This window comes from Podarcis melisellensis (assembly GCF_964234715.1).
Source record: "Podarcis melisellensis genome assembly, chromosome: 6".
NCBI classification, from domain to species: Eukaryota; Metazoa; Chordata; class Lepidosauria; order Squamata; family Lacertidae; genus Podarcis; species Podarcis melisellensis.
In genome coordinates this window covers 48,358,106-48,382,976 of record NC_138538.1, presented here as the reverse complement: position 1 = coordinate 48,382,976, position 24,871 = coordinate 48,358,106, and the positions used below count along the sequence as shown (strand labels likewise).

The 24,871-nt window shown below is 43.9% G+C and overlaps 1 protein-coding gene across 7 annotated transcripts; it reads left to right on the top strand.

Annotated features, from left to right (window-relative positions):
- Window positions 1-443: 443 nt before the first annotated feature.
- Window positions 444-24,871, top strand: LOC309372061 (potassium voltage-gated channel subfamily A member 3-like). 7 transcript variants are annotated; one of them, XM_081915264.1, is made up of 5 exons: window positions 444-2,914; window positions 3,386-4,454; window positions 7,657-7,740; window positions 8,129-8,194; window positions 8,680-8,798. In XM_081915264.1, exon 1 carries the CDS (start codon window positions 931-933, stop codon window positions 2,764-2,766), a length of 1,836 nt encoding a protein of 611 aa, XP_081771390.1. In that variant the 5' UTR covers window positions 444-930; the 3' UTR covers window positions 2,767-2,914; window positions 3,386-4,454; window positions 7,657-7,740; window positions 8,129-8,194; window positions 8,680-8,798. The 7 variants fall into 7 exon arrangements, with proteins under 7 accessions (XP_081771390.1, XP_081771388.1, XP_081771391.1 ...); XM_081915262.1 differs by having other exon boundaries at window positions 8,124-8,194; XM_081915265.1 differs by lacking the exon at window positions 8,680-8,798 and adding an exon at window positions 8,445-8,559.

Below are 24,871 nucleotides of genomic sequence, written 5' to 3'. Positions count from 1 at the left end.
ATTATAGCTCTGCAGGGGGTGGAATGCCACCCCCAGATCTGTTTGGGGGAAGCCATGTACTTTAAATGCATGGTGTGGATGTGAGCCCAGAGTGCTTTGAGCAAGGGGTCCAGAGAGCGCGGCCGCATCTCTCCCCAAGGAGGAGCCGCATCTCTCCCCAAGCTTGCACAGTGGCCGGCGGGATCCTGAGCAGCACAGGGTTCCTCGCTGCAACAACAACCCCGGGGCAGCAAACTGGCTGGCGTCAACAACACAGCCAAACGCACGCCCGAGCCCCTGCTCCTCACGTTACGAGAAAGCCATTATTCCCTATGTTCCAGCACTAAACCTTGACGTTATTTCAGAGCCCAGGCGTGTGCGCGCGGCGTGTGTTTTGGGGGAAATGCTCCTGAGGAGGCCGATGCGCGGGAACCTGTCTCTTGAAAGTGAGCCTCGTAGCGCTGACGGGGACTTACTCCAAGGTTAAGCGCGCGATGCAGCGGCTTTGCAGCCGCGGGGAGGGCGAGGCGCTCTTGCAAACTTCCCCCCGCGCGTAACGTGTTGCTCGCTGGCAGCGTCCAGCAGCCGAGTGCGCGCTGTCTCTCTCTCGCTGTTGTTGTTGCTGCAGCAGCAGCAGCTCTGGGCTCTCACAGGTGGGGGAAGCGGGGAGACCCCTCCCTCGTTCCAGAAGCGTCCGCTCCCCTCGCCCTCCTTCTCGGCGCTCTGGCGGGAGGGCGACGGCGTGGGCGGCGACGGCGCGGAGCGAGTGACTGAGGAGGGCGAGAGGCGGCGTCCGGGCTGGGGGCGGATTTTTTGAGCCGCGTCGGGCGGGCACCTCAGAGCGACGGCGGCGGCGGCGGGTGCAGCCAGGAGGGTCACTCTGGCGCTCTGCCTGAGGTGTCGCTTGGTCGGCCGGGGAGGCAGCCTCCCCTCGGCTCTGCCGCCACCTCCATGGACGAGCACCTGAGCCTGCTGCGCTCGCCGGCCGCCCTGTCCTCCGGCAGGCACGCGAGGGGCGGCAGCAGCGGCGGCGCTGGCGTCGTCGTCGCGGGCGTCGTCGCTGTGGGCAGCAGCCACCACAACTTGGGCTACAGTGAGCAGTTCTTCCCCGAAGGCGCGCTCTCGGGGACCGGGGAAGGGCAGGAAGACGACGAGGAGGGCGTCGAGGAGGACGTGGGCGACGGGGAGCTGGAGGGGGGCATGACCGTGGTGGGGGGAGAGGACCCTCTGCTCGAGGAGACCCAGCACCCCCATGCCCTGCTGGGAGGAGAGCGCTACGACCACCCCTCGATGGCCCACACCCTGCCTCCCCCTGGCCATCACCAGGTGGGCAGTGGGGGGGACGCCGGGGAGCACGAGTGTTGCGAGCGGGTGGTGATCAACATCTCTGGTCTGCGCTTCGAGACCCAGCTCAAGACGCTCGCCCAGTTCCCCGAGACCCTGCTGGGGGACCCCCGCAAGAGGATGCGCTACTTTGACCCCCTCCGCAACGAGTATTTCTTTGACCGCAACCGACCCAGCTTCGATGCCATCCTATACTACTACCAGTCCGGAGGCCGCATCCGGCGCCCTGTCAACGTCCCCATTGACATCTTCTCGGAAGAAATCCGCTTCTACCAGTTGGGCGAGGAGGCCATGGAGAAATTCCGAGAAGATGAAGGTTTCATCCGTGAAGAGCAGAGACCTCTGCCCGAGAAGGAGTTCCAGCGCCAGGTGTGGCTCCTCTTTGAGTACCCGGAGAGCTCTGGACCAGCTCGGGGCATTGCGATTGTCTCAGTCTTAGTTATCCTCATCTCCATTGTCATTTTCTGCCTGGAAACCTTGCCTGAGTTCAGAGATGACCGTGACTATGACAGCACCACAGGAACATTTGGGACCAGTGGTGGACCTTTCATGGCAGATATCTTCCCAAATTCCTCTTCTCCAGCAACCTCCATGGTGTCCTCTTTCACTGATCCTTTTTTTGTGGTGGAGACTCTGTGCATTATCTGGTTCTCCTTTGAGCTGCTTGTCCGTTTCTTTGCTTGTCCCAGCAAACCCACCTTCTCCAAGAACATTATGAACATAATTGACATTGTGGCTATTATTCCTTATTTCATCACCTTGGGCACTGAGCTGGCCGAGAGGCAGGGCAATGGTCAACAAGCGATGTCTCTGGCCATTCTCAGGGTCATCCGGTTAGTCAGAGTCTTCCGTATATTCAAGCTCTCTCGGCACTCCAAGGGGTTGCAGATCTTGGGGCAGACCCTCAAGGCCAGCATGAGGGAGCTGGGCTTGCTCATTTTCTTCCTCTTCATTGGAGTTATCCTCTTTTCCAGTGCCGTCTACTTTGCAGAGGCTGATGATCCCACGTCCAGCTTCAGCAGTATCCCTGATGCCTTTTGGTGGGCTGTAGTGACCATGACTACAGTGGGTTATGGTGACATGCACCCAGTCACTATTGGGGGCAAAATAGTAGGGTCTCTCTGTGCCATAGCTGGGGTGCTGACCATTGCCTTGCCTGTGCCCGTGATAGTCTCCAACTTTAACTACTTTTATCACCGAGAAACGGAAGGTGAAGAACAAGCCCAGTATATGCATGTAGGAAGCTGCCAGCATCTCTCCTCCACTGAGGAGCTGAGGAAAGCTCGGAGCAATTCGACTCTCAGCAAGTCAGAGTACATGGTGATAGAAGAGGGAGGCATCAGCAACAGTGCATTCAAACAGGCTGCCTTCAAAACAGGCAACTGTACAGCCACAAACAATCCAAACTGTGTGAATATTAAAAAGATCTTTACGGATGTTTAAAAGACACCTTTCAAGGATATATAAAAATATTACAGAAGGTCTCCGTAATCAGTATTGTGAGGAACATGCACCATCGTCATTCTTTGTGCTCTTGTTTAGTACATGTACTTTTCTGATCCTTCTTTCTGAAGATGGGCATTTTTAGAAGGTAAAAAAACCAAACAACTAAGCAGATGTTAAGAAAGCAGATAGATAAGAGGATACAAAGAAGTCTGGGCTGCTTCTTCTAGAAACAGGTTTTTGTTCTGGCTGTTGGTTGCCGGGCTTTGGGGTTTCGATGGGAAATTTAGCAAAAGAGCAGCTCATTTGTTAATTTTCCTTTCCTTGAATGTGTGCACTTGTTGGAATGAAAGTTACGAAGTGAAAGAAACGCGGATGCAAGTGTGTTGCAGTGAGTAGAAAATATAGGCACTGAAATTTCACAAAGCATCTCTGCCATTACACTGCAAAATGATGCTCACATCATCTAATGTGTGTCATACGAGGGTACAGTTTTGCTTTTGTTAATGCCAGATTAAAGCCTGTGTGCAGTCTGAATCTGCCCTAGGCATACGCATAATTGTTTTGATATAGCGAGGGGAAAGTCTTCATTGTAAGTCTGGATTTCTTTGATCCCCAGAACTACAGAATTGCTTCCTTGAATTCAAAATTCTACCTGCACAGTATAGTGGAAAATACTTCTTCCTACATCACAAGGTTGAACAATTGTCTTACTGGATCATATCCTGAGTGTTTGGCTTTCTGCATATCATGAAGTTTTAGGCTTCTGGTAAAGTCACTGATGGGCTTTTCACAGTGACTGTAGCCTCAGTTGAAACCCATCCAAACCTTAGAAACAAAGGGGGCATTTCCATCCATTCCAATGCATTTAAGATAAGCGGTTGCATCTATCACAAGAAGATTAAAGTGGCAAACATGCCTTGCAGCGGAAGTTACTAATTTGGACCTGAGTGATGCAGTTTCCATAGCAACTTTGGTTTCCTGGGAAACTCCCAAAGGTTGTCATGGCATCCATTCCCTCCCTCCCCCAGTCCTTTGCTGTTTCCATAGTAACCCTTCCAGATGGTTCGAACTTCTGTGGTTCCGCAGAAAAGCCGCTGCTCTGATCACACACACACACACACACCACTAATCCCAGAGAGATTTAGGTGTGGAAACTAGGCATTATTCTATATGCACCATTTTTAGATGTGCAGAATTCTAAAAGTTCTGGAACCTATAGAAGAAGGGGAAAAAGGATGATATGGAATAGTTTTTGTTGTTCTGCACATCCTAAAAGAATCATAACATCTGTTCCATATAAAAGCAAGCTTCAAACCCTCCCTTACCATTTGGTGCCTGATAATTGAAAATGGAAATTAAGTCTATATATGCTACCTACAAAGCTGCATAGAAGATTTATAAAGATGACACCATCTCTGCTTCTTTTGATGAAATGATACATTAAATCATGGCGCATGACCTAGTTTTATGCAAAACACCCCTCCTGACACAAATGGCAGCTCCACTTTGAAAGCACGTATGGCACTGAAGAACAAGACCAAAAGCATTTATTACAGAAGGATGAAAATCTGGGGAAATAGATGCAGATGAACCCAAAAGTGTTGGGCTGAGAAATATTCAAATCATCTGGGGAATGTATACTCGTATACACACAACTGGGGCTGTGGAATATCAGACAGGCACAGGTGAGCTGTTTGCTGCTGCAAGAAGTGTTATTCTTGCTTATGGTGTATAAAATATACCATCTTTGAATAATCAGACATTTCTAACCCCTCAGTTTTAAGATCAAGTCTCATTTTACTTCCTATTATTTTATTTTTAAAATGCTTAATTTCTGAAAGAGTTTTGTTTCCTGCATTTTTAGAATTGCAGTAAAGCTACCTGCTCCAAAGCATTTCTATTGATTTCAATCCAAGTGACTTCCAGAGTAAATATCAGGATATCTCTATATAGCTATTGGAATTCAGTATGTGTTGCAATATTAGCCACTAGTGCATTGCTTTCTGTAACTTGATTCCACTTCTCAAAATGAATCTATAGAGCTGCAAGTTAGTTAATCATGCCAGCTGTGAGGTCCTGATTCAGTGACTTTCAAGCCACCTTAAACCTTGGTAAAGCAAAATGTGTGGTAGATAATGCCTAAAGACACCAGGCATTCAGCCAATTTAATTTTCTTAAAATTGTTTTCAGCAAATATAGTAGCAATTGAATGGGGATACTTCTATTTGTGGTATGTGTGTACATTTGATGAGATTCAGAGCTCTACTAGCATAAAATTTTATGCTTTTTGTATGAAACTATGATCTGTGTGTGGCGATCTTACTTGATCCCATTCAACATTCCCGTCTACTTTTATTTTCAGCCATTAAATTCAGCACACTATGATAAATTTATTGGCCAAGCCCACAGTTATTTGTGGCACTATATGGAGCTGCAATTGAGCCTTGTAATTTTCACCAGCTGAGAACTGGGCTAATTAGCGTCGGGTGTAGAGCTGTGCCAGCGAAATCGGTCATAATAGTGTTGTCTGTGTGAATTTCAGCTTGCAAGTTTGTCTGGAGAGAAAGGATAAGAGGGAAGGGGGAGCACTATAGGAATATTGCTTTCTTCTTTTGCTTATTGGTTGAAATGGTTAAATCCTAATTTTGATGTGTGTGGAATATTATCACAAAGCAAGAACTCTTTGGCCAGGATCCAGAGAGTCACTTTGGGTGCATCCTAGGGCTTAGGCATGCCTAATGGGACTGTGAGATTTTCTCTGAGCAGCATTCTCTCTCTCTCTTCCCCGCCCCATATCGTTCCCTCTATTTCAGATGTTTAGGCGTGAGTGCCATTGCTTTATGTAGTCAAAATGGCACCATCCATGAAAACACAGGAGCTATTACAGCACTTAGGGGAACCCAAAGGTTTACAAAAGTAAAGTGGGTGATATCCAGTCCAATCATTCCATTAGTGCAAGGATTTGTGCTTGTGCAACAGAACTTCCCACCCCTCCCAGATCTCTGGGGCAGGGCTGAAGGAACCTCTGGAACACATCTGGGGATGGAGATGGGGGAATGTTCTGTTGCACGAGCAGAATCCTATGTTGGATACAACCCAAATTTTGAGAAAAAGCTGTAAAGGTGGTGGTGATGGTGGGGAGAATATCCAAAACAGTCCAAGACTAAAAGTGTGTAGTGTCCATAGATTGTTGACTGTCAGCAGGCAGGCTTAGGCAAACTCGGCCCTCCAGATGTTTTGGGACTACAACTCCCATTATCCCTAGCTAACAGGACCAGTGGTCAGGGATGATGGGAATTGTAGTCCCAAATCATCTGGAGGGCCGAGTTTGCCTATACCTGGTCAGTAGGGATGAGGTGAGGGAGAAATGGAAAATCATGGAGGAAGGTAGGGCTGGAACAGTGAACAGGCGCTCTCCATGGTGCAACATTCCATTGCAAGTCCCATGCGCCCCAAACTACTTTGGAAATTTCTCCTTGGTTCCAAAAGAGGCCACGCAGCATGGGGAGATATGATTGGCAGAACTAATTGCATTGTTCTTTGGATCTAGGCCATTAAGATGAATAGGAACTCCCAGCTCTAGGAATAAGCAATGTGCATTCTCATTTTATGTTCAGGGTTTTTACTTCACCTACAAGGTGAGAATGAGGACTTTGAGAAGATGACATTGCTTCAATATTTTTTTACTTGCACCCAGAACATATGAATCCATGTACAGTGGTACCTCAGGTTAAGTACTTAATTCGTTCCGGAGGTCCGTACTTAACCAGAAACTGTTCTTAACCTGAAGCACCACTTTAGCTAATGGGGCCTCCTGCTGCTGCTGCTGCACCGCCGGAGCACGATTTCTCTTCTCATCCTGAAGCAAAGTTCTTAACCTGAAGCACTATTTCTGGGTTAGCGGAGTCTGTAACCTGAAGCGTATGTAACCCGAGGTACCACTGTATTCCAAAGGAAAGATCTATTACACAGAAGCCATACATATTGTAAGCATAGAGAAGGCTCTTACTTCAAAAGGTGATCCTTTGCATGTTTGCGTTTTGTTTTGTTTTTTTTAAAAAACTGTTCGTGATTATCAGGGTGAGAAATTCCAAGCTATTGTTTCTGGTGGACATCAAAAAGTCAGCCCAATGGTGACAGACTATCACTGTCAATGATGGCCCTATTCCCAAATGAAAGGAGGGATCTTTTTAAAATAGTGCCACCTAAGTGGCTGTTTCTTCCTCTTTAGTAGCATACCTGCAAAGTACTGTATTACAAAGACCAATACGTTCAAGCCAGTTGGTCTGTTATTTTCCTGTTTGTTTAATGTTGATTTTACTATTAAATATATACCCTGCATTCTCAGCACAGAGGGTATCACAGTAGTGGCAAAGGCAAAAATATACTGAAACTGGGGCCCCATTTTTATAGCCAAAAACTCCTTTCCTAGGTTACTGTTTCCCTGGGAAGAGGGCCAGGGGGCAATTTTGATTAGGAAAATATTCCATCCTTCCCTGTGTTCCTGCAAAGAAATTTGCAGCTCCCCACTCCACGTGGCTGCATTTCAGTAAGAACAAAAATCAGACCGGATCATGGTCCTCCCACATAATGCACAGTTTGGCCTTTTGCCCCAGCCACTGAACACAGATCTCATGTATGAAAACTATAGCATGGATCTCCATCACTGTCTAGCAAACTAGGGACCAACAGGTGGGGACATATCACTGTGTTTTAATAGTTTTTGTTGTAAGTCAATCCAGGGGCTCCTTTGGGGGCCAAAAAGCAGTAAAAAAAATGATCTAATGAATGGCATGAAATGAGCACTGTTCACAAACAACGCACACCCCAAAGTCAAGGATAACAAAGAAGATAGGAAGGACTGATGAGCAACACTTGTCTTCTCAGAATTCCTCTGCCTTGGGACTCCAGATGCAAACTTCAACTCTAAGCCTGCAACCAGAGCTGCAAGGAAAAAGCACCCCACAAGAGGTAGGCAAGGTCAGGGGATTGTTGGGGGTCACCAGGGAGGGGGTCATTATGTCTCATCATATGATGCCTACACTTCTTCTCCAACCCTCCCAATAAAAGTGATGGCCACCCATGGCCTCAAGAGTGTCTCCCATCAATCCCTGCAGTACTGGGAAACTTCTAACTTTACAAGCTTCCCCTCACAGCAGACAAATGTGGGACACACGATAAATATGCACAGTGTAGAAAGGGGACTTCTGTTTATTCCAAATGTTGGTGAGCTTCCACAAAGCACCAATGAATGCAATGGATAACAGCCACCTTTGCTAGTGAATGCTAGGCACTTATCTCTGTCTATTGCTACAGCTGGCAAAACATTCATGATGTATTTTTTTCCACTCCAGTACAGCCAGAGCATACGGAACAAAAGAAGCTGCAAACTGCAGACAGACATTCCAGTCCCTACAATGGACAGGTGAGTGTTCTTGCAATGACTGCATGGTCTTCCCCTACAGGAGAAGCTTCCAAACATAGAGTGGGAGATTGGCCTGCCAGTGGGAGAGTAGGAAACTGAGGTGAGGCATGCAGGGTGAAATAGCACCTAGTGATAGCATCCTTTGTTGCTTCTGCTCACTCACCTACCCATAATGGCACTTAGTCACTGGACCTATCAGTTGCTGCTGATCCCCGTTATTCATTACCATCCCATACTTGTCTCCCTGTAGGCAACAAGGCAGCCATTCCATATTCTGAGAGGCAAGGATGATTCCCATCCCTAGTATCATGCAGACCACAAATGGCACCTGCAGCAAGCAGCAGCAATAACTAGTTGAAGGCAGATAATGCCTTTGTTGGGCTACAGCTTTTCCATCAGGTGTGATAGCCCATAATGTAAACAGGGGTAGCCAGCATGAATAGTGATAAGGAAACCTGCATCTATTACTCTTCTTTCTCTTGCAGTTTTCAAGCATACAGAAATCCTGCAAGAATGCAAAGACAACAGCCTTGATTCTTCTGTGTTGCTGTCAGAACTTATACCTGCCACTGATATGGTTTAATAAAAGCTGGGATGTTGTGAAGCTGTGTTTCAGCTTTGTCTGTTTTCTCATGACGGTTGGCAGGTAGGGAACCATCACCCTCCAATTTTTGCTCTGCTCAGTTGTCTCCCAAGAGAGGCACACAAACTAGGCAAGAGAACAGTGAGTTCCTTGCTACAACAACACAGTAGGACTGTGGATCAGCATCTTGCTTATAGCTTTGAAATAGAAGTACTAGTGATGGCGAATGGGTTGCCTCCTCTACCTGACTTTCTCTGTGATGAAAAACCTACCAACTGGGTTGCATGGAGAGAGTGAATGCAGGGGTGGCAGTGGGTCAAACTGATCACAAGGTCGCATGGGACACTAACTGACACATGTAGCAGTTGTCGAAATGAATATATTTCTGAATGGGATGAAGTAGGCCTGGCAAAATGAGAAGTGTTCTGGAGTATGAATGAAACTGAGAGAAAAATGATTGGTCTGTGCAAATGACATTAACTGGATATCTCATTGCTCTGTCTTGGTTTGTCTATGGTTCTTCCCAACCATTTCTCCTGGGATTCTGTAGCTAGTAGTGACTCTGAAGGCTTTGGCATGCTGCATCTGTGCTTTTCCATTGGGTTATGGATGCACATAGTGCTCCTTTGGTCCACATGACTAGGAGCCTTCCTGTACATTGGGGTGCTTGAGAGGAGTAAGTGGCATGTCATAGGAGACTTCAAAGGACCCTTCATAAGTTATTCTGTGCACACCTTTGCATGGTGGTCAAAGTGTAGCTATGGGTTCTGGTCTTGTTGTTTTCCCCTGTCTGCCGGCTAGACACATAAAATGTAGGTTGTGCCTGGTAAAGATCATATTCACATCTCTCTGCATTTTGGTTTGAGATCTCATTTTGTTTCCCCCTCTGTTTTGCTCCTTCCCAATGACCTGCTAAGCAGCTCACAATACTTTCTGCCATGGGTCTACTGTTGTAGCATTCATTTTCCTTTGTGCATGTGCCTCTCCCCACTTTCCCCTGAAAAATGCTGTCTCTCCTCACATTCACAGCAATGCAAACACACTTTGTCTTGAATGGAGGCATTGATCCTCTCCATTGAGACTGAAACCTTCCTCCTGAGATCTCCTCTGGCTTCTTCATGCAGGTCTCCTATGCAGAGTGCCATGACAGCTTACGCAGGAGGAGTCACTGTGGTCTGCTTTTTATGTCTGATACTGAGCAGTTGAAAAGCTGTGTGCATACTGGTTTAGGTGACATAATGAGGTCATTTGCTCATTTATTCATTTATTGAAGATACGTGCTGCCCTTCAGTTTACGAAACCTGGCCTAATTTCAGGAGGCACTTAAAGGACTCTGAAGATGATAATGACATTTAGGCTTCTCTCTCTCTTTGTTCCCTACAAATGCTGTACCTCCACAACTCTTGTGACTCCTGACTATTAGGCATGCTGGCTGGGACTGATGGAAGTTGTTAGGTATCAAGGATATGTGGAAGGTACCATGTTGGGGAAGGCTACACAGTTGTCCTTGCTGATGCTTTCTATCAATGCAAGGAACTATGCAACTTTCCATTAGCTCAGATTAAGGGTTCTGACAGAACTTTCAAAAGATGCTCATGTGCTATAGTCCCCAGATGGATGGAGTCTCTAGATTTGGTGTATGTGTCTGATGTAGTGCATATATGGTGCTACCAAGAGGCAATTGATATTGGAAACTGGTGAAGAAAAGGAATGGGTGGTGATTCTTAGGGTGTGTTTGGTCTAGCCTGTTTAGAATTTTTTTATAGAAAACTTGCAATTTGAGTGGTAAAAACAATAGAAAAACAATAGAAAGCCATTGTAGGTGCTGAGACATTGACACAACCCAATGTTGCATTTTGTGCTAGTATATCCTGCTCTAGCTGAATTTTTCATAGTCATAAGGGGCAGCCCATCATAGATAACGTTACAGAGCCTTTGTTTGAGGTTACAGAAGCATGGCTAATTGTTGATGAGTGCCAAGTCAACATCTCATAGAAAGGTTCACAACCTTCTTGCCAGGTGAAATTGCTGGAAAGCTTGATGCATTTGATTGATGCAATGCTGTCTTAACAACCTTACAAACAAATCAGAATGAATGTTTAGGGTCACCTGGAAGCAACCCAAGTCTTCACATGATGGTGCCAAGTGGCTTTACATATGTGTATGAGCAGGAAGGGTCAAGATCAGTCTTGTATCCCCAGAGGGAAGTGATAAGGGAAATCCCCATAATCACCTGCTGGGACCTTGTTGAGAAGAACAAGTAGAACCAGTCAAGGATGGTCTCACTATTATCAGGTGTGGGAAGTCTGTGTCCCTTCACATATTGTTAGACTACTACAACCATCATTCTTGATATTGGCTATGCTGGCTGGTGCTGATGGGAGTTGAAGTCCAACAACATCAGGAGGGCCACAGATTCCCCACCCCTGCACCAGATATTGTAGTTGCCCAGTATCCTGTGTTGAATAATATGAATATAGCAGAAAAATATCACAGGATGAATAGAGTGCTACTGTTACCTGTATCAAACAGTAGATAAAGATTGCTTGCTGAGCAAGGCTGCAAATGCCCTAGTCCAAGCTAAACAATCCAGAAATCTGCTAGTATCCAGAAAAAGATGAAGTTGAAAACTAATTGTTCACTTGACATTATTCTACAAAAGGGGAAGATTAAAAATGAGGCAGTAACTGGCTGGGGAAATTTGCATTTCGGTTTCGTTTATTGAGTAGGAGCCAGACAACAACAGGCCACCTGGCGTCTTTCCCTCCCTGAAAGGTGTATTAATATCCCCAGGCAGTTTCTACTAGGCAGGATGGGCATAGACCCAGGTCACAGGTGGTAACCTACATACTTTTAAATTCCCTGCACATCTCTGGGTGAAGCCAACTGATACCAATCCAAATCCAATTTGGATACATAATATGTAAATTCCATTCAGAATTACCTACCCTGAATATGCTTACCTATACCATTAAGGCTATCAAGTTGGTCACCCCACCCTCGCCAGTGTTCAGACTCTGTCGTTAAATGTACATACATTCGTAGTAAAGACTTCATAGATTGGGAGCCAATGCACTCAGACGTGGCTAGGTTATTACATATGAAAAGAGATAACAAAGTGTAGCATAACTCGTTTCTCTCTGTGTCTAGTTGTAAGATTTCTGCTAATGACTCCTTTGGGGATCAGTATGAGGCCCTCTTTAGACATCTGCAGATTCTTCCTCTTGCTCTTTTGACCTTTGGTATTTTGCTCTCTGCAGATATTTAATAAAAAATGGTAGATCTGCAAGGTCTGTATGACTAGACACTCAAATAAATTGTGACCTGCTTGTTTTCATTGAGATCATATGAGGACAATGTCAGTGCAGATTCATCCCTTGAGTCATCTTGCTCACCTTTCACCATACATCCTGCTGGCAGCTTCACACATCTCCAGCTTGTTGCCAGTGCTATTAAATTGAAAGTGCAAAAAAGAGACCTTAAGCATGGCTCCTGTTTGGCAGGCTGCACACGGTGGTGAAAATACGTTTAGATTTCAGAATTGGATGAGAACTGAATGCAAATCAGTCCCTCTTCCAAAGCGTTGTGCTGCCAGCAACCCTAAAACATTTCCATCTGGTGCTCCACCTTTTCTTTCATGGTGCAATGAAGTGGCGGTCTTGAAGGATGAATATGCATCCTGATTTTGCCTCAGGCAAAAGTTAAAACATTTCCATTTCAAGTATAAACCCCCAGCTGGCTAATACTGTTGCTTGTCTCTGTCTGTAATCCTGTGCACATGTATTTGGGAGTTGGCCCCTGCGACTTCAGTGGGTCTTACTTCTGAGTAAATGTGCACAGACTTGGTCTGCACAAAGTGTTATACTGATAGCAAAAGGGGAAACTGTGCAATGGATTGTGGCTCTTTAAAAAAAAACCCCTTATTTCTTATGTGACTATTTGGTTAGACTTCTGTGAGCTTAATGCTGCTTTGCCACTAATTTTACCAATCCTACTGTGATGGACATTTATGCACAATCCTTGGATTTTGGGTTCCAGTAAGCCTCGTAGTAACACACTGCCAAACATTCATGCATGAAAATACCCCTCTAGTCTTTGTCATTTCATCTTTGTTTTATGAATCGAGATACATGCTCAAGTAAATGTAACTTGTCTTGTAACAGGCTAAATTGTGGAAAGCTTTTGTGTTCAGCTTGCCAGTCGATATAACTATGCTTCTCACCCATAAGAGCAAAATGCATAAAGTCCTACAGGATCTGCCCCCTGCTTTGCTGACCTGTTTCTACCTGTCCTGGGTGGGATCCTGACTGAAACCTACTGTAAAAGGAGGTCAAGAGATAGAGATAGGAGATCTGGAGCCTTGTGGGACACTGAAGGGGCCAGAGACTAACTTAACCATGAGTCCCACAAGGCTCCAGATCTCTTATCTCTTGACCTCCTTTTGCAACTTGTATTTATTAAGGACCACATTGCTTACAGGGCAGTGGAGGATGCAGCAAAACACAATGTTAGAACCAGTGTGAACTGACTTAGAGACCTGAATTTGCACTATACATTTGTTTATGCGAATTTCATACAGATACATACATTTACATGTCCCGACTCTTAACTCTCTAGCAAAACTCATGTCTAAACTATCTTGAAATTAAAACACACTCAGTATTGACATATCTCTCTGAGGGTTCCTCCATATTACCTATTTATTGAGCATTCATCCTGATTTACTTTCACAAAGCTTGTGTGAAGGTTAGATTATCTGGTCATTCTGTTTGTTTGCATGGTAGTTATATGACAATGAGCATTCATCCTGATTTGTTTAAGGGGTGTTTATATGTCTTCCCGTTGGCAATTCATTCCACATTTTCCAGTGTATTTCCAGTCGCTTTCCTAACTCTGAAAAGTTTGTTTCTTTGTTAAAGTGGATTTTCTGTGCTAGGTGCATCTGTAAACTTGTGATTACTTGTGGGTGCATTCAGTAACATGTCTGTCCCATGTAGCTAGGGAGGACCATTTCCAGACTATCAATGTTTTTGGGTGGGATTCAGTCATATCCCAGCCTGCACAATTAATGTAGATTTGGAGCTCTTGTGAAACAAACCTGCTTCCACAAAAGATAGGATTTTTTTGCAGTAAGGAAAGTGATGGGAAAATGCACAGAAAGTGTAGAACAATGCCTGCTTGATGCAACTTCATGTAATATCCCCACAAACAAATCAGAACAAGTGCTCATTAGACAAGTTGTTTGGAAGTGACCTGATGCAATAATAGTGCATTAGTGGTGCATTTATACTGTAGTGTCTGGACATCATTCCACTTTAATAGTTGTTCTGTGATACTTCCCCAATGCTGTTGTATTATTGCTGTCTGGAGGGGCACTCTTGCAAGAAAAGTGGAACACACGTATATTTGTGGTATAAACAGTTACAGGATTTCAACAGGAAGGTATGAGACATGCACTGATTGGAAATGAAGCAATATGTCACACCCCAAAACTTCTGCAGGTGTCAATCGTATTGAAAGTGAAATCACACATAAGTGCCCACCAAGTTATACTGACAGATGGTGGCTAGCCCTGGTTCCCTTAATGATCTTTATTTAAGCTGTGTGGATTTGGACTTGAGCTATCCTGCTTTGGGGTGGGATAGGAAAAGTGTGTACCCTAAAATGTGTTGCTGTAAGTATCTTTTTCACCTTCTATTATATATTTATCAGGAAACTGATGCTTGTGGTTTCTTACTGTGAGGTCATTGCACATCACACTGACTTGCATTACTGACATGAAGACTGTTCTCTGTAATAGAAAATGTATTTTCTGAAGATGCTATCAGGAAACAGTAGATTGGGGTGGAGAACCTGTGACTCTCCAGTTGTTGGATTACAGCTCCTTTCATTCATTGGCTATGCTGGCTGGGACTGATGAGAGAGTTGGAGTCCAACATTTGTAGAGCCATAGTAGAGGATCAGGTACAGAGAACTGCATTGATTCCCCTCCCCCAAATGATCACACATGGCTGATTTTGCAGTTAAATTGCGTTTCTCAAGATATCATAAGCATAATGCTGTGCTTTCTCATCATTATGCTGAGCCAATGTATAGTTGACATTGCAAAATCAGAAAGTACTCCCTACTTTCTGTTCAACTTCTGATTGTCATGCTAATGATCTATTGAAGTGCAGAACTGAAGATTTTGGATTTTTATTTCTATTATTAGTTCTGCTTTCTGAACATGTCCCTGAAGGTAAGAATGGATGCAATGAAGGCAGTGAAGCAGGATCTCTTCACTGTCTCCGCAGTCATGTGGTAGGCCTGATTATGAGTCTGAACATGTGCTTGGTTGGCTCCGGAGTGAGAGTAACACCACTTACGCTCCAGCCTTCATCTGGTCTATCTCTATACAATTGACCACAGCTACTCAGAAACTTCACCAGGAAGTGGCCTGACCATAATAATGGGGTGATATCCATGTGATCTATTTCCAGACCCCCTGCTCTCCATGTGGCTCAAATACAAAATCAAGGGTATGCCCTGCTCTCTGTGTTGCATTGATGTTCATCTGAGACAGGCCCATAGTTACCATGGAGGCCATGAACACCAAAACTGGACTTGATGTTTCCTCAGCTTGGATGTTGAAGTCACCCAAAATCACCATTCTGGGTTCCACACCCAAGACAAGTTCATTCTTGGTTCCACACTGCACCCAAGACAAGTTCAGTCAGGGAGGCTGCTGAGCAGCAGGATGGGTGGTACACCAACAGTATCCCAAACCTGCAGATCCTTCCGTCCCCCTCCCCTCAGGGGAAGTGAACTCCCGTGTACAGCAATACCTCCCTGCTGCTCCCAGTCTGGGCTGATGACAAACGGAGTACCTGGGTAGGTAGAGCTGCATCAGTTCTGACCCACCCACCTCCCTCGCCGTGGTCTCAGTGATATACCCAGGGTGGCCCATTCATCCATGAATCAGCATGGTTTTATTAAAGACCAACTTGGCATTCAACACCAAAACTACCAGAATGTTGGGGACAGTGGCACTGAGTTCTGTTACAGGTTGCTCTGTACTGTATGCCTGCTGTTACTTTGGATAGGATTTCTTGCCTGATGTGAGATTTGGTTTGTTGCTAGCCTGATTGGATCTCATAATCTTTTTTGAGGAAGGATTTTGTTAAAGAGACTTTGCTGAAATAAGCAAGTTTCACCATCTTAAAGTAGTGGTAGAATAGGTTCTCTTTCTGTCTGATTGATGAAATTAATAGGAATTGCAAAACCAGCTTCTCGATCCAGCTTTGCTTTCCAAAAAACTAATGTAAGGTTCTGAGGAAGTGGAGAGTCAAAAATAGTAGTGTCCCATTACTGGGCTGAAAGCTCAAATCTGAATTTGCTCTACATGAATTAATAAAACCTGTTGATTTCACTGTTAATAGCAAATACTTGATTCAAATAACTGGAGAGCCTGAAGGTGCTTTCAGCTCTTTTTTTATTTTTTTAAAATAATAATACATGGTTGACTGTTTTGGAATTGTGGACAGATGGGTAATTGATCTTTATTAGCCCTCTGCTGTCATCTCTAAATAAAAATGGAAACATCTGGCTTTACAATTAACCCCTCTAAAATATGCTTATGAATATGTAATGACACCATTTTTACATGCTACTTAGCTCAGAACCATAATCTCCCAGTGTATAGTATGATAATAGCTTTTGGGGGAGAACGCTTAGAAATTTGAAGGGAAGCAGACTTCAGCTGTGGCACTTGTGGAACATGCTGTCATCTTGACTTTGCAGCTTAGAACCTATGTACTTCTGCCTTCTTAAAATAAAATTGAAGAGCCTTGAGAGTTTATTAAGGCCAGCTGTATTTCACTTGGACAGGTCCTTGGCTCCTACAGACATCTGTAGTTCCAGGAACACTGGTGTGTAGCAGCAGAGAAATGGACAGCCACACATTTGAACGTTCCCCTGCTTTGCTGTGTCCTTTCCCCTCTTCTACTTAGATTCTACTTACGGTACTTACAGCTCTTCCCTTGAGAGCTTCTCCACCCCACATTTCAAAAAGAATCTCTCTGGTTTGTATCCAACTATTTATTTAAAGCATTTATAAACCACTTAATATTCTAAAATGACAGCTGTGTACGCACTGCTGTTTACTCTGCATTCCGTTTGCTCCCAGTGCTGGTTTGGGAAACAGTCTACGCGTAACCTCAGCCACAATCCATATTTATCCTGTATCTGTCCTGTTGTCTCTTATGAAATACTGTGTTTAGCTGTGCTTCCCTCCAAACCAGCTTCAATCCAAATTGAGGAAAAGAACAACCTAGCTGAGTTTTTAGCTGGTAATGTGTGCACAGCCTAAGTCACTGCATGAGTGGAAAAAACTTTCTCTTGTGCAATGGAACCTCCCCTCCCCTCCCTTTTCAGGCACTTTGCACCCCCACATCTGCTCTAGAGATTCTCCTTACCCTCCAGAGCAAGATCTTAGGGTGGAGCAGTGTGGTTTTGTGTGTGCAGGGTGTGTGTGTGTGTTGGTGTTGGAGAGGGAGGGGAAATTCTGCTGTGCAAGCGGAAGTAATTCACTTTACGCAATGATTTTGTTGGCTACAAGTCTCTGCTCCCCCCCCCCCGATCAGTTCCACTTTCTGTCATCATCTCTGTGCACCTGAAGTCTAACTTTGGAGTTCTCATCATATGTTAAAATCCCAGAATATCGGACTAGGGTTGAAGGAGACATCATCACATCCTTCTTACTTGTTTATCTTGTACTCACACGTGCATTTCCTCACCTCCTAGAACTGTCAGTCTGGCACTTCTTTAAAAAAGTAAAAAAAAAAGTTAAGGGTTTTTTGTTTTAAATAGCCTACATTGATAGATGAAGAGGAGCTGGCAAGTGCAGTGTTCTAGGGAAGAAAATAGTATTTAGTTCTTAGACATATGTGGCATAGAAAGCTGCTTTGTATCCAGTCAGACCAGTGGTGCATCTAGTTCAGTATTGTCTACATGTGCACATGGTGTTATTCATACTTTTTTTAAAAAATGTAAATAATAATAATAATAATAATAATAATAATAATAATAATAATTTTATTGTTCATATCCTGCCCATCTGCCTGGGTTTCCCTAGCCACTCTGGGTGGCTTCTAGCAAAATAAAAAAATGTCAGACATTAAAAACTGAACAGGGCTGCCTTCAGATGTTTTCTAAAACTTGTGTAATTCTTTATCTCACTGACATCTAATGGGAGGGCGTTCCACAGGGAAGGGCACCACTGCTAAGAAGACCCTGTGCCTGGTTCCCTGTAAGTTTACTTCTCGCAGTGATGGAACCGCCAGAAGGCCCTCGGAAGTGGACCTCAGTGTCCATACTGAATAATAGGGGTGGAGATGCTCCTTCAGGTATACTGAGCCGAGGCCATTTAGGGCTTTAAAGGTCAGAGCCAACACTTTGAATTGTGCTCAGAAATGTACAGTGGTACCTTGGTTCTCAAACTTAATCCGTTCCGGAAGTCTGTTCCAAAACTAAAGCGTTCCAAAACCAATGTGCACTTTCCCATAGAAAGTAATGCAAAGTAGATTAATTCGTTCCAGACTTTTAAAAACAACCTCTAAAACAGCAATTTAACATGAATTTTACTATCTAACAAGAAAGCAATGAACAATTATACTGCAGTCACACATTAAATCAATCAGTAGCTCAACTGGGTTCCAAACACTCACAAAAACAAAACAAAAAGAGCCACAAAAACAAAAACGCAAAATAAATAGCAAAAACAGACAGACCTCAGTGTAACACTCAACATGGAAGTGTGGCACTCAAAACGGAGCACGTTCTGCTTCCAAAAAAGTTCGCAAACCAGAACACTTACTTCCAGGTTTGCAGTGTTTGGGTTCCAAGTTCTTTGAGTACCAAGGCGTTTGAGAACCAAGGTCCCACTGTATTGGGAAACAGTGAAGATCCTTTAGGACCAGTGTTATATTGTCTTTGTGGCCACTCTCAGCCACCAGTCTAGCTGCCGCATTATTGTACTAGTTGTAGTTTCTGAGTCACCTTCAAAGATAGCCCCACGTAAAGTGCATTGCAGTAATCCAAGCGGGAGATAACCAGAGCATGTACCACTCTGGCGAGACGGTCTGTGGGCAGGTGGGGGCTCAGCCGGTGTACAAGATGTGTTTAAAGTACTTAACCTGACCATGTTTATTTTGGAGAAAAACAGCTGCAGGGCCCCAGTCTGAAACTTGCTCCTGATTCAGAGCAGAAACATATTCTGGATCAGGGCCTGTATTTGTTTATATTTGTTTATATTTATTGCATTTACTTCTACTTCACCTTTCCTCCAAGTAGCTCAAGGTGGTGTACATGGTTCTATTCCTCCCCATTTTATCCTCACAACAACCTTGTGAGGTAGGTTAGGCAGAGAGATTGTGACTGGCCCAAGGTTACCTTGGGTTGAGCAGATATTGGAACCCTACTCTATATGATTGTAGCCCAACAATCTAACCAAGTGCATTAAAAGAAGAAGAGGAAGAAGAAGGAACAAGAATAATAATGTTTGATTTGGCTAGTGAGTGGTGCTGACAGCAAGCCCAAAGGGATTGGCTGCAGGAGGGAATTGCTAATTGGGAACTTTCTCCTGCAGCCAATCCCTGTTTTTAGCAGGGATCTTCCTTTGCAGTTTGGCTTGAACTCAAGCTGGGCAGCTGCAAAGAAAGAAAGGAAAGAACTAGAAGTGCATTTAGAGTTCCCTGCCACTACCACTTGTACATTTTTTTTAAAAAAAACAAAGATAGTGGCTGGTGTGATGGTGCAGTGTGGTGGAACTGCCCTCCCCAACATCGCTGCAGATGGGGCAGGGCAGGGGTGGTGGTCAGGTTGGAACTTTGCAGACATTCTGGAGGAGCTAATCTGGCATTCCTGCCAGTGTGTCCACACAGCCCCAGCCTTGTTGCCCTCCTGTCCCAGCCACACCCATATAAACTGTAGCGATGCCAGTGGTGGCAGGACTGTTCTGTGGCTCTGCCCCACCCAACTGCACAACTTGTTCCAAAAGAACAGTTGCAACAGAAAGAGGGGGGTGTAGTGTTATATGAAAGGAGAGTCTATTAGTACCTGAAATGAAGATTTGATCCTAAGTGAGCCTTTCTCAACCTGTGGGTCCCCAGATGTTGTTGAACTACAACACCCATCACCCCTAGCTAGCAAGGCCAGAGCTCAGGGATGATGGGAGTTGTAGTCCAACGACATCTGGGGACCCACAGGTTGAGAACCGCTGCGCTAAATGAATTGTTTTAGCATTTCTGAAAGTGTGAGATGGGCCTCCCTAGAGTAGGATGGATAGTAGCCAGGAGAGGACCAAGCTTCCTTCTTACAGTGACGGTGCAAATGCAGTGAATGGCAACCACCCAAGTGTTGAAGGTCGTTTGAAAGAAGAATCACTACTTGTGTGTTCACTAACCTAGGGATGGGGTGAAAATCTGATTCAGTTTGCATTTAAAGATGAACCTCCCTAATCCACAGTTTCTGAAACAAGGCGCAAATGAAACACAGCTATCCATTGCTTTGCACTTTTCTGAATTTTGCAGTGCAGTTTTCCAGACAGGTAATGTGCACGAAAATGCATACAGTGCAGTAAAATGTGCATAAAATGAATATATCAGTGAAAATAACATACAAACGTGTATTAGGGAAAGTTGCTTTGGGGGGAAAATGTGTATACAGTATTAAGAAAATTTGCATAGAAATGTGTCTGTTTGGTGAAATTCCCACTGTGAAACTTATGAATTTTCATGAAGACTTTAAAAAATGGCAAACTGATGTGGAAATATGGAGGATTGAACTTAAGATCGGAGAAAATGAGAAACTGAAATTGACTGAGTCTCCCATCTCATACTAAGCCGGTTTTTGTAGTATTCTAGAATCTTGGAAAACCTGTCTCACCTGAGACAACAGTGAGGCAAAAGTAAATAATATGTACTCCATAGGCAACCATGCTCTGTCATGTAACACATTGTTTTGTCTCACGAGTGACTAGGCAGCGCCATCCCTTACTGAACATGAAAGCTGAAGTATCCATACAGCAACAATCATTTTCCATCAGCAGTTGGGTTCCCAAGGGTCCCTCCCATGGGAACTATAAAGCTTGCTGCTTTCTCATGCAGCTCTGTTTTGCTCCTCTCCTCTCCATCCTCTTTCCTCCTGGCCTAAAGACAGAGTGAGCATCACCAAATGACCTGCCTATCTTCCTTCAAGTGTTGTCTTGGGTCTTGTCCAGAAAATCCCCTCACCCAGGTGGTTTCATATTACAGCACTAGAAACTTGGAGAAGCGTACTGCAAAACTCACATGCCTCCTATCTGCGTGGGAGACCCTGCTCTCCACTGTTAGGGATGGGGAAAGTGTTAGAGCAACACAGTTGGGCATGACGCATATAGCAAAAGGTGTGGGAGGAGGAGGCATGGGAAACACAGTTGTCCATTTCAGGGCGTGTGTCCCCCTTCAATAGCTTACCTTCCATGGCATTACCTTGTAATGGAGCTGGGTGTTCATGTCTGGGGTCCCAAGATGAGGTTCCTATTGGGGTTCTAAACAGACAAGTACTTTCAGTGTGTTCAAGTTCGACTTTGTGCATTCTGCTTTGTGCAAAGTGCACCTGTTTCTCTGAAAAGAGCCAGAAAAAACAGTCAGAGGGAAATTCTTTGTTGCTCTAGGGCTGGTATACAGCTGTGCTGTCAGTGCGGGGCATGGCTGTGGATTGCCTACAACCGTACCTCATTTTGGCTGTTACACTGGCATATTTTCACCAGCAGACAACTCAGCCAGCTGCTAGCGTTCTGCTTGAAAATCTGGCGTGTTCTGACACTGTACCTTTCAAGGTGGCAGTGTAGCTCAAGTTCTGCTGGCATAGGAGGTCTTTGGACAAATTCCTCTCCTCCCCCAAATAACAAACCAGAGGTACACTCAGAATTTGCCAGGTGTCATGTGGAGTGCTGAATTTACATATCCTGCTTCTTCCTTTTATTTTTAGGGCATGAAATTGCAAATTTTCTGGGATGCAAACCCTGTGCAAGAAGGATTTGATTCTGCCTTTAAAAATGTGACACCATTCCGTGCTTGAATGTACACTGAATGCTTTCATTTATTCTGCTCAACAGATAACAGAAGATGTCTCAATAAGTGCAACAGAATGCCACCAACCTCTTAAATACTTACTAAAAAGAACCACAGACACCAGGAAGAAGTCACTAATTATACTATAGCATCGTGCACCGAACAGAAGGATGGTCTGCCCTCTTGTGTCTCAGTATTTTAACTTGTAGTTGTATAACAAGTTCTATCTGTGTTTTCTGACAAGTGCATTATGTAGAAATGAACATCTTTCATGTTGTAAGATAAAACCAAACGCAATATTAAAAGAAAGATCAAAGCTGGGGGAAAGGGGCACAATTATGTGGATGTTATTTCTGCCTTTATAAAATCTCATGCAAGCTTCAGTGACTAAGAACAAAACTTCAAATGAGCTGCTAATAAACATTCCAAATGTGTTGATTGTAAAATATTCATCTGTTTTGTACAGTTTTATTTTGGGCTGTGATGAGAAATGAATCATCATTCTGTGTTTTTTTAAAATGAGTCGTCCCCCCCGTTCAGTGTTATTTATAAAGTGGTACCTTTGTTACAAAAAGCTTTCCTACTTATTTTAGCCTTTGTGTACGAGGAGAAGTGATGCTGATTTAAACGAATCCTCAAAGGATTTTCTGAACTGTTAAGTTTAAATTTTGTGCCTTGTTTTGAAGCATTTATTTAAAGAAGGGTACTGAAAGGCATATGTGTTTGTTAGCAAAGAAATACATATCTCCTCTTAAATTGTAAGTGCAATTCTTTGCATGTTTACTCAGAAGTTAGTCCCATTGAATTCACTGGGATTTCCAGTAAATGTGTATTGGACTGCAGCCTGTATTTCATTAATATTCATGTATAAAGGTATAATAAAAGAGATATGGACAGATTGCTTAACGACCACAGGCTTATCACCAAATTGGGAAGGATTAAGAGCATCTGGTTAAAGCATAGCACAAGTCTCTAGAGCCGTTTTGAGGGTCATACAGAGTCTTACTGGTTGTGGTCATGATAGTGAGCTCCATGGGCAATTACCAAGTGTTGTCAATGAGCACATATCATTATGGTCAGCTGAGCTCTGCTCTAGTGCAAGCTCACTTGAAAACAAGTAGGGCGTAGTGCATTACAGCTGAGGGGAGCAATAGAGAATTGTTTATATAGGGTTCCAGTCTTTTACAGCTAGTAGGGCTGGGAGATAATATCGATAGATCGTCTAAAACTGGTTTGAAGTCCATATCATGATATTGGTTTCATAATTTTGACCTGGCAATATATCATGAATCACAATGTGTGTGCATGCGCTATGCAAAAATCACAACGTGGGAAGAAGCTTGAAGCCAGCCAATGCCTCTACATAACTCCATCCTTATTTCAGACATTATATCAGTATATCGGTATATGGCTATGTTTAGCTGGTGATGTATTGATGTAGAAAACCAGATATCGCCCAGCCCTAACAGCTAGTTATTAATGTGTAACCAGCAATGTTAAAATTATGAACTGAAGCAACAGGGAGTGCAACAGGCATGCGTTTCACACCCAAGCTGCTCTGAAGGGACCAAAATGGGTACCTTAGCATGCAGCAGTAGTGAAACAAAGTTTATTTCTTTGTTCCAGTGATAACCTTCTATCGGTGGACCTTTCCAGAAGATGTTTTGTTTGCACAAGGATAATCTCGTAGCTGTTGCCCCACCTAGTTCCAGTTTGGGTTTGTTCTTGCCCTTTTGTACTGGGAGGGTTAGAGTTGCCTTGCTGCAGGAAAGGATAGCCAAAATCTGCACATATTAAGAGAGATGCACACAGTAGTGCTTGGCAGTGGGAGGGGAAGTCTCTCCAATGGGACGTCAGAGGTGGCACCTGGCAGGTGCTCACAACATTAACACACGACACCTAAGCCCATATCTTTTTATATTAACATTTTATTATGTTTTGACAGGAGAGTGACACAAATCGCTGAAGCATCATTAGCAGCAAATGACAGGTTCAGCATTCCTTAGGCAAAAAGACCCCCCACCCAGTGCCCTCTGACCTGAATATGGCAAATTTAAGGAAAGAGAAAGAAGAAAGGAGGAACTTTGTCAAAAAATTGTTGACAACCAGTGCCTAGTTAGAGAAAATGAAATGATTCCCAAAGGAGTGAACAGTCTCAGAATTAGCCCTCCTGCCACAACAAATTTGTTATTTAGTAGACAGATTTCAAAGATCCTCAACCCCATGCTCTCTCTTTGAAGATTATGACTTCTAAAACTGCAGCACAATTCATTTTGCCATTAGTGATATGCTAGAAAATTAAAGCACAGCAGGTTTTGGAAGTGCCAAAATTACCAAGATGAATATGGTGATTAAATAAACACCAGAGCTAAAAAGACATTAGTTCTATCATTTTCCCAAATAAAGACTCAATAATGGGGCACTTTTGCATGTGTTTTTAGACCTGGCAAGGGTTTCCACTCCTCCAGCACATGGTTGTGCCTGCATTGCATTTTCTCAACAGCTCAATACTGCCATCTGAATGCAGGGAAAAGTTATTTTCTAGGAAAATGTGTTCACTGAAAATAATAATCTAGATTCCTCCAGTTGATGGGCAGCCCAATCGTGTATTCTTCGTGCAAAATATCTGGAAGGGTCCCCTAGGAACAAGAGGATGAAATGGTACACGGGCTCAGGTAAACAATGTTCCTTTTGGAATATGCTAAAGCTAGTTCCAAGGTTAGATATTCAGAATTAAAATGCGTAGCTTTGAATTTCTTTGCCAAAGTTCAATGCCTGCTGAAGGATTTGAAATTGGTATTTGACTTTTGAAATTGGTATTTGTTCTCCTAAACCACCAATATTTGAATTGCAGCATAAGAAGTGGTAGTTAAATGACAGACGACATCTTTGTAGTCAGTGCAAAACTTCCATTGAGCTTGATGGATTCTGTACTAAGCTTTTTAACCATGTGCTAAATATAAGAGAATCAACACTGTTAATAAACATCAATGCATCAAGAAA

What these genes read in the sequence shown, in the direction of transcription:
- LOC309372061 (XM_081915267.1), top strand. Translation starts at nt 931, where the DNA reads ATGGACGAGCACCTGAGCCTGCTGCGCTCGCCGGCCGCCCTGTCCTCC.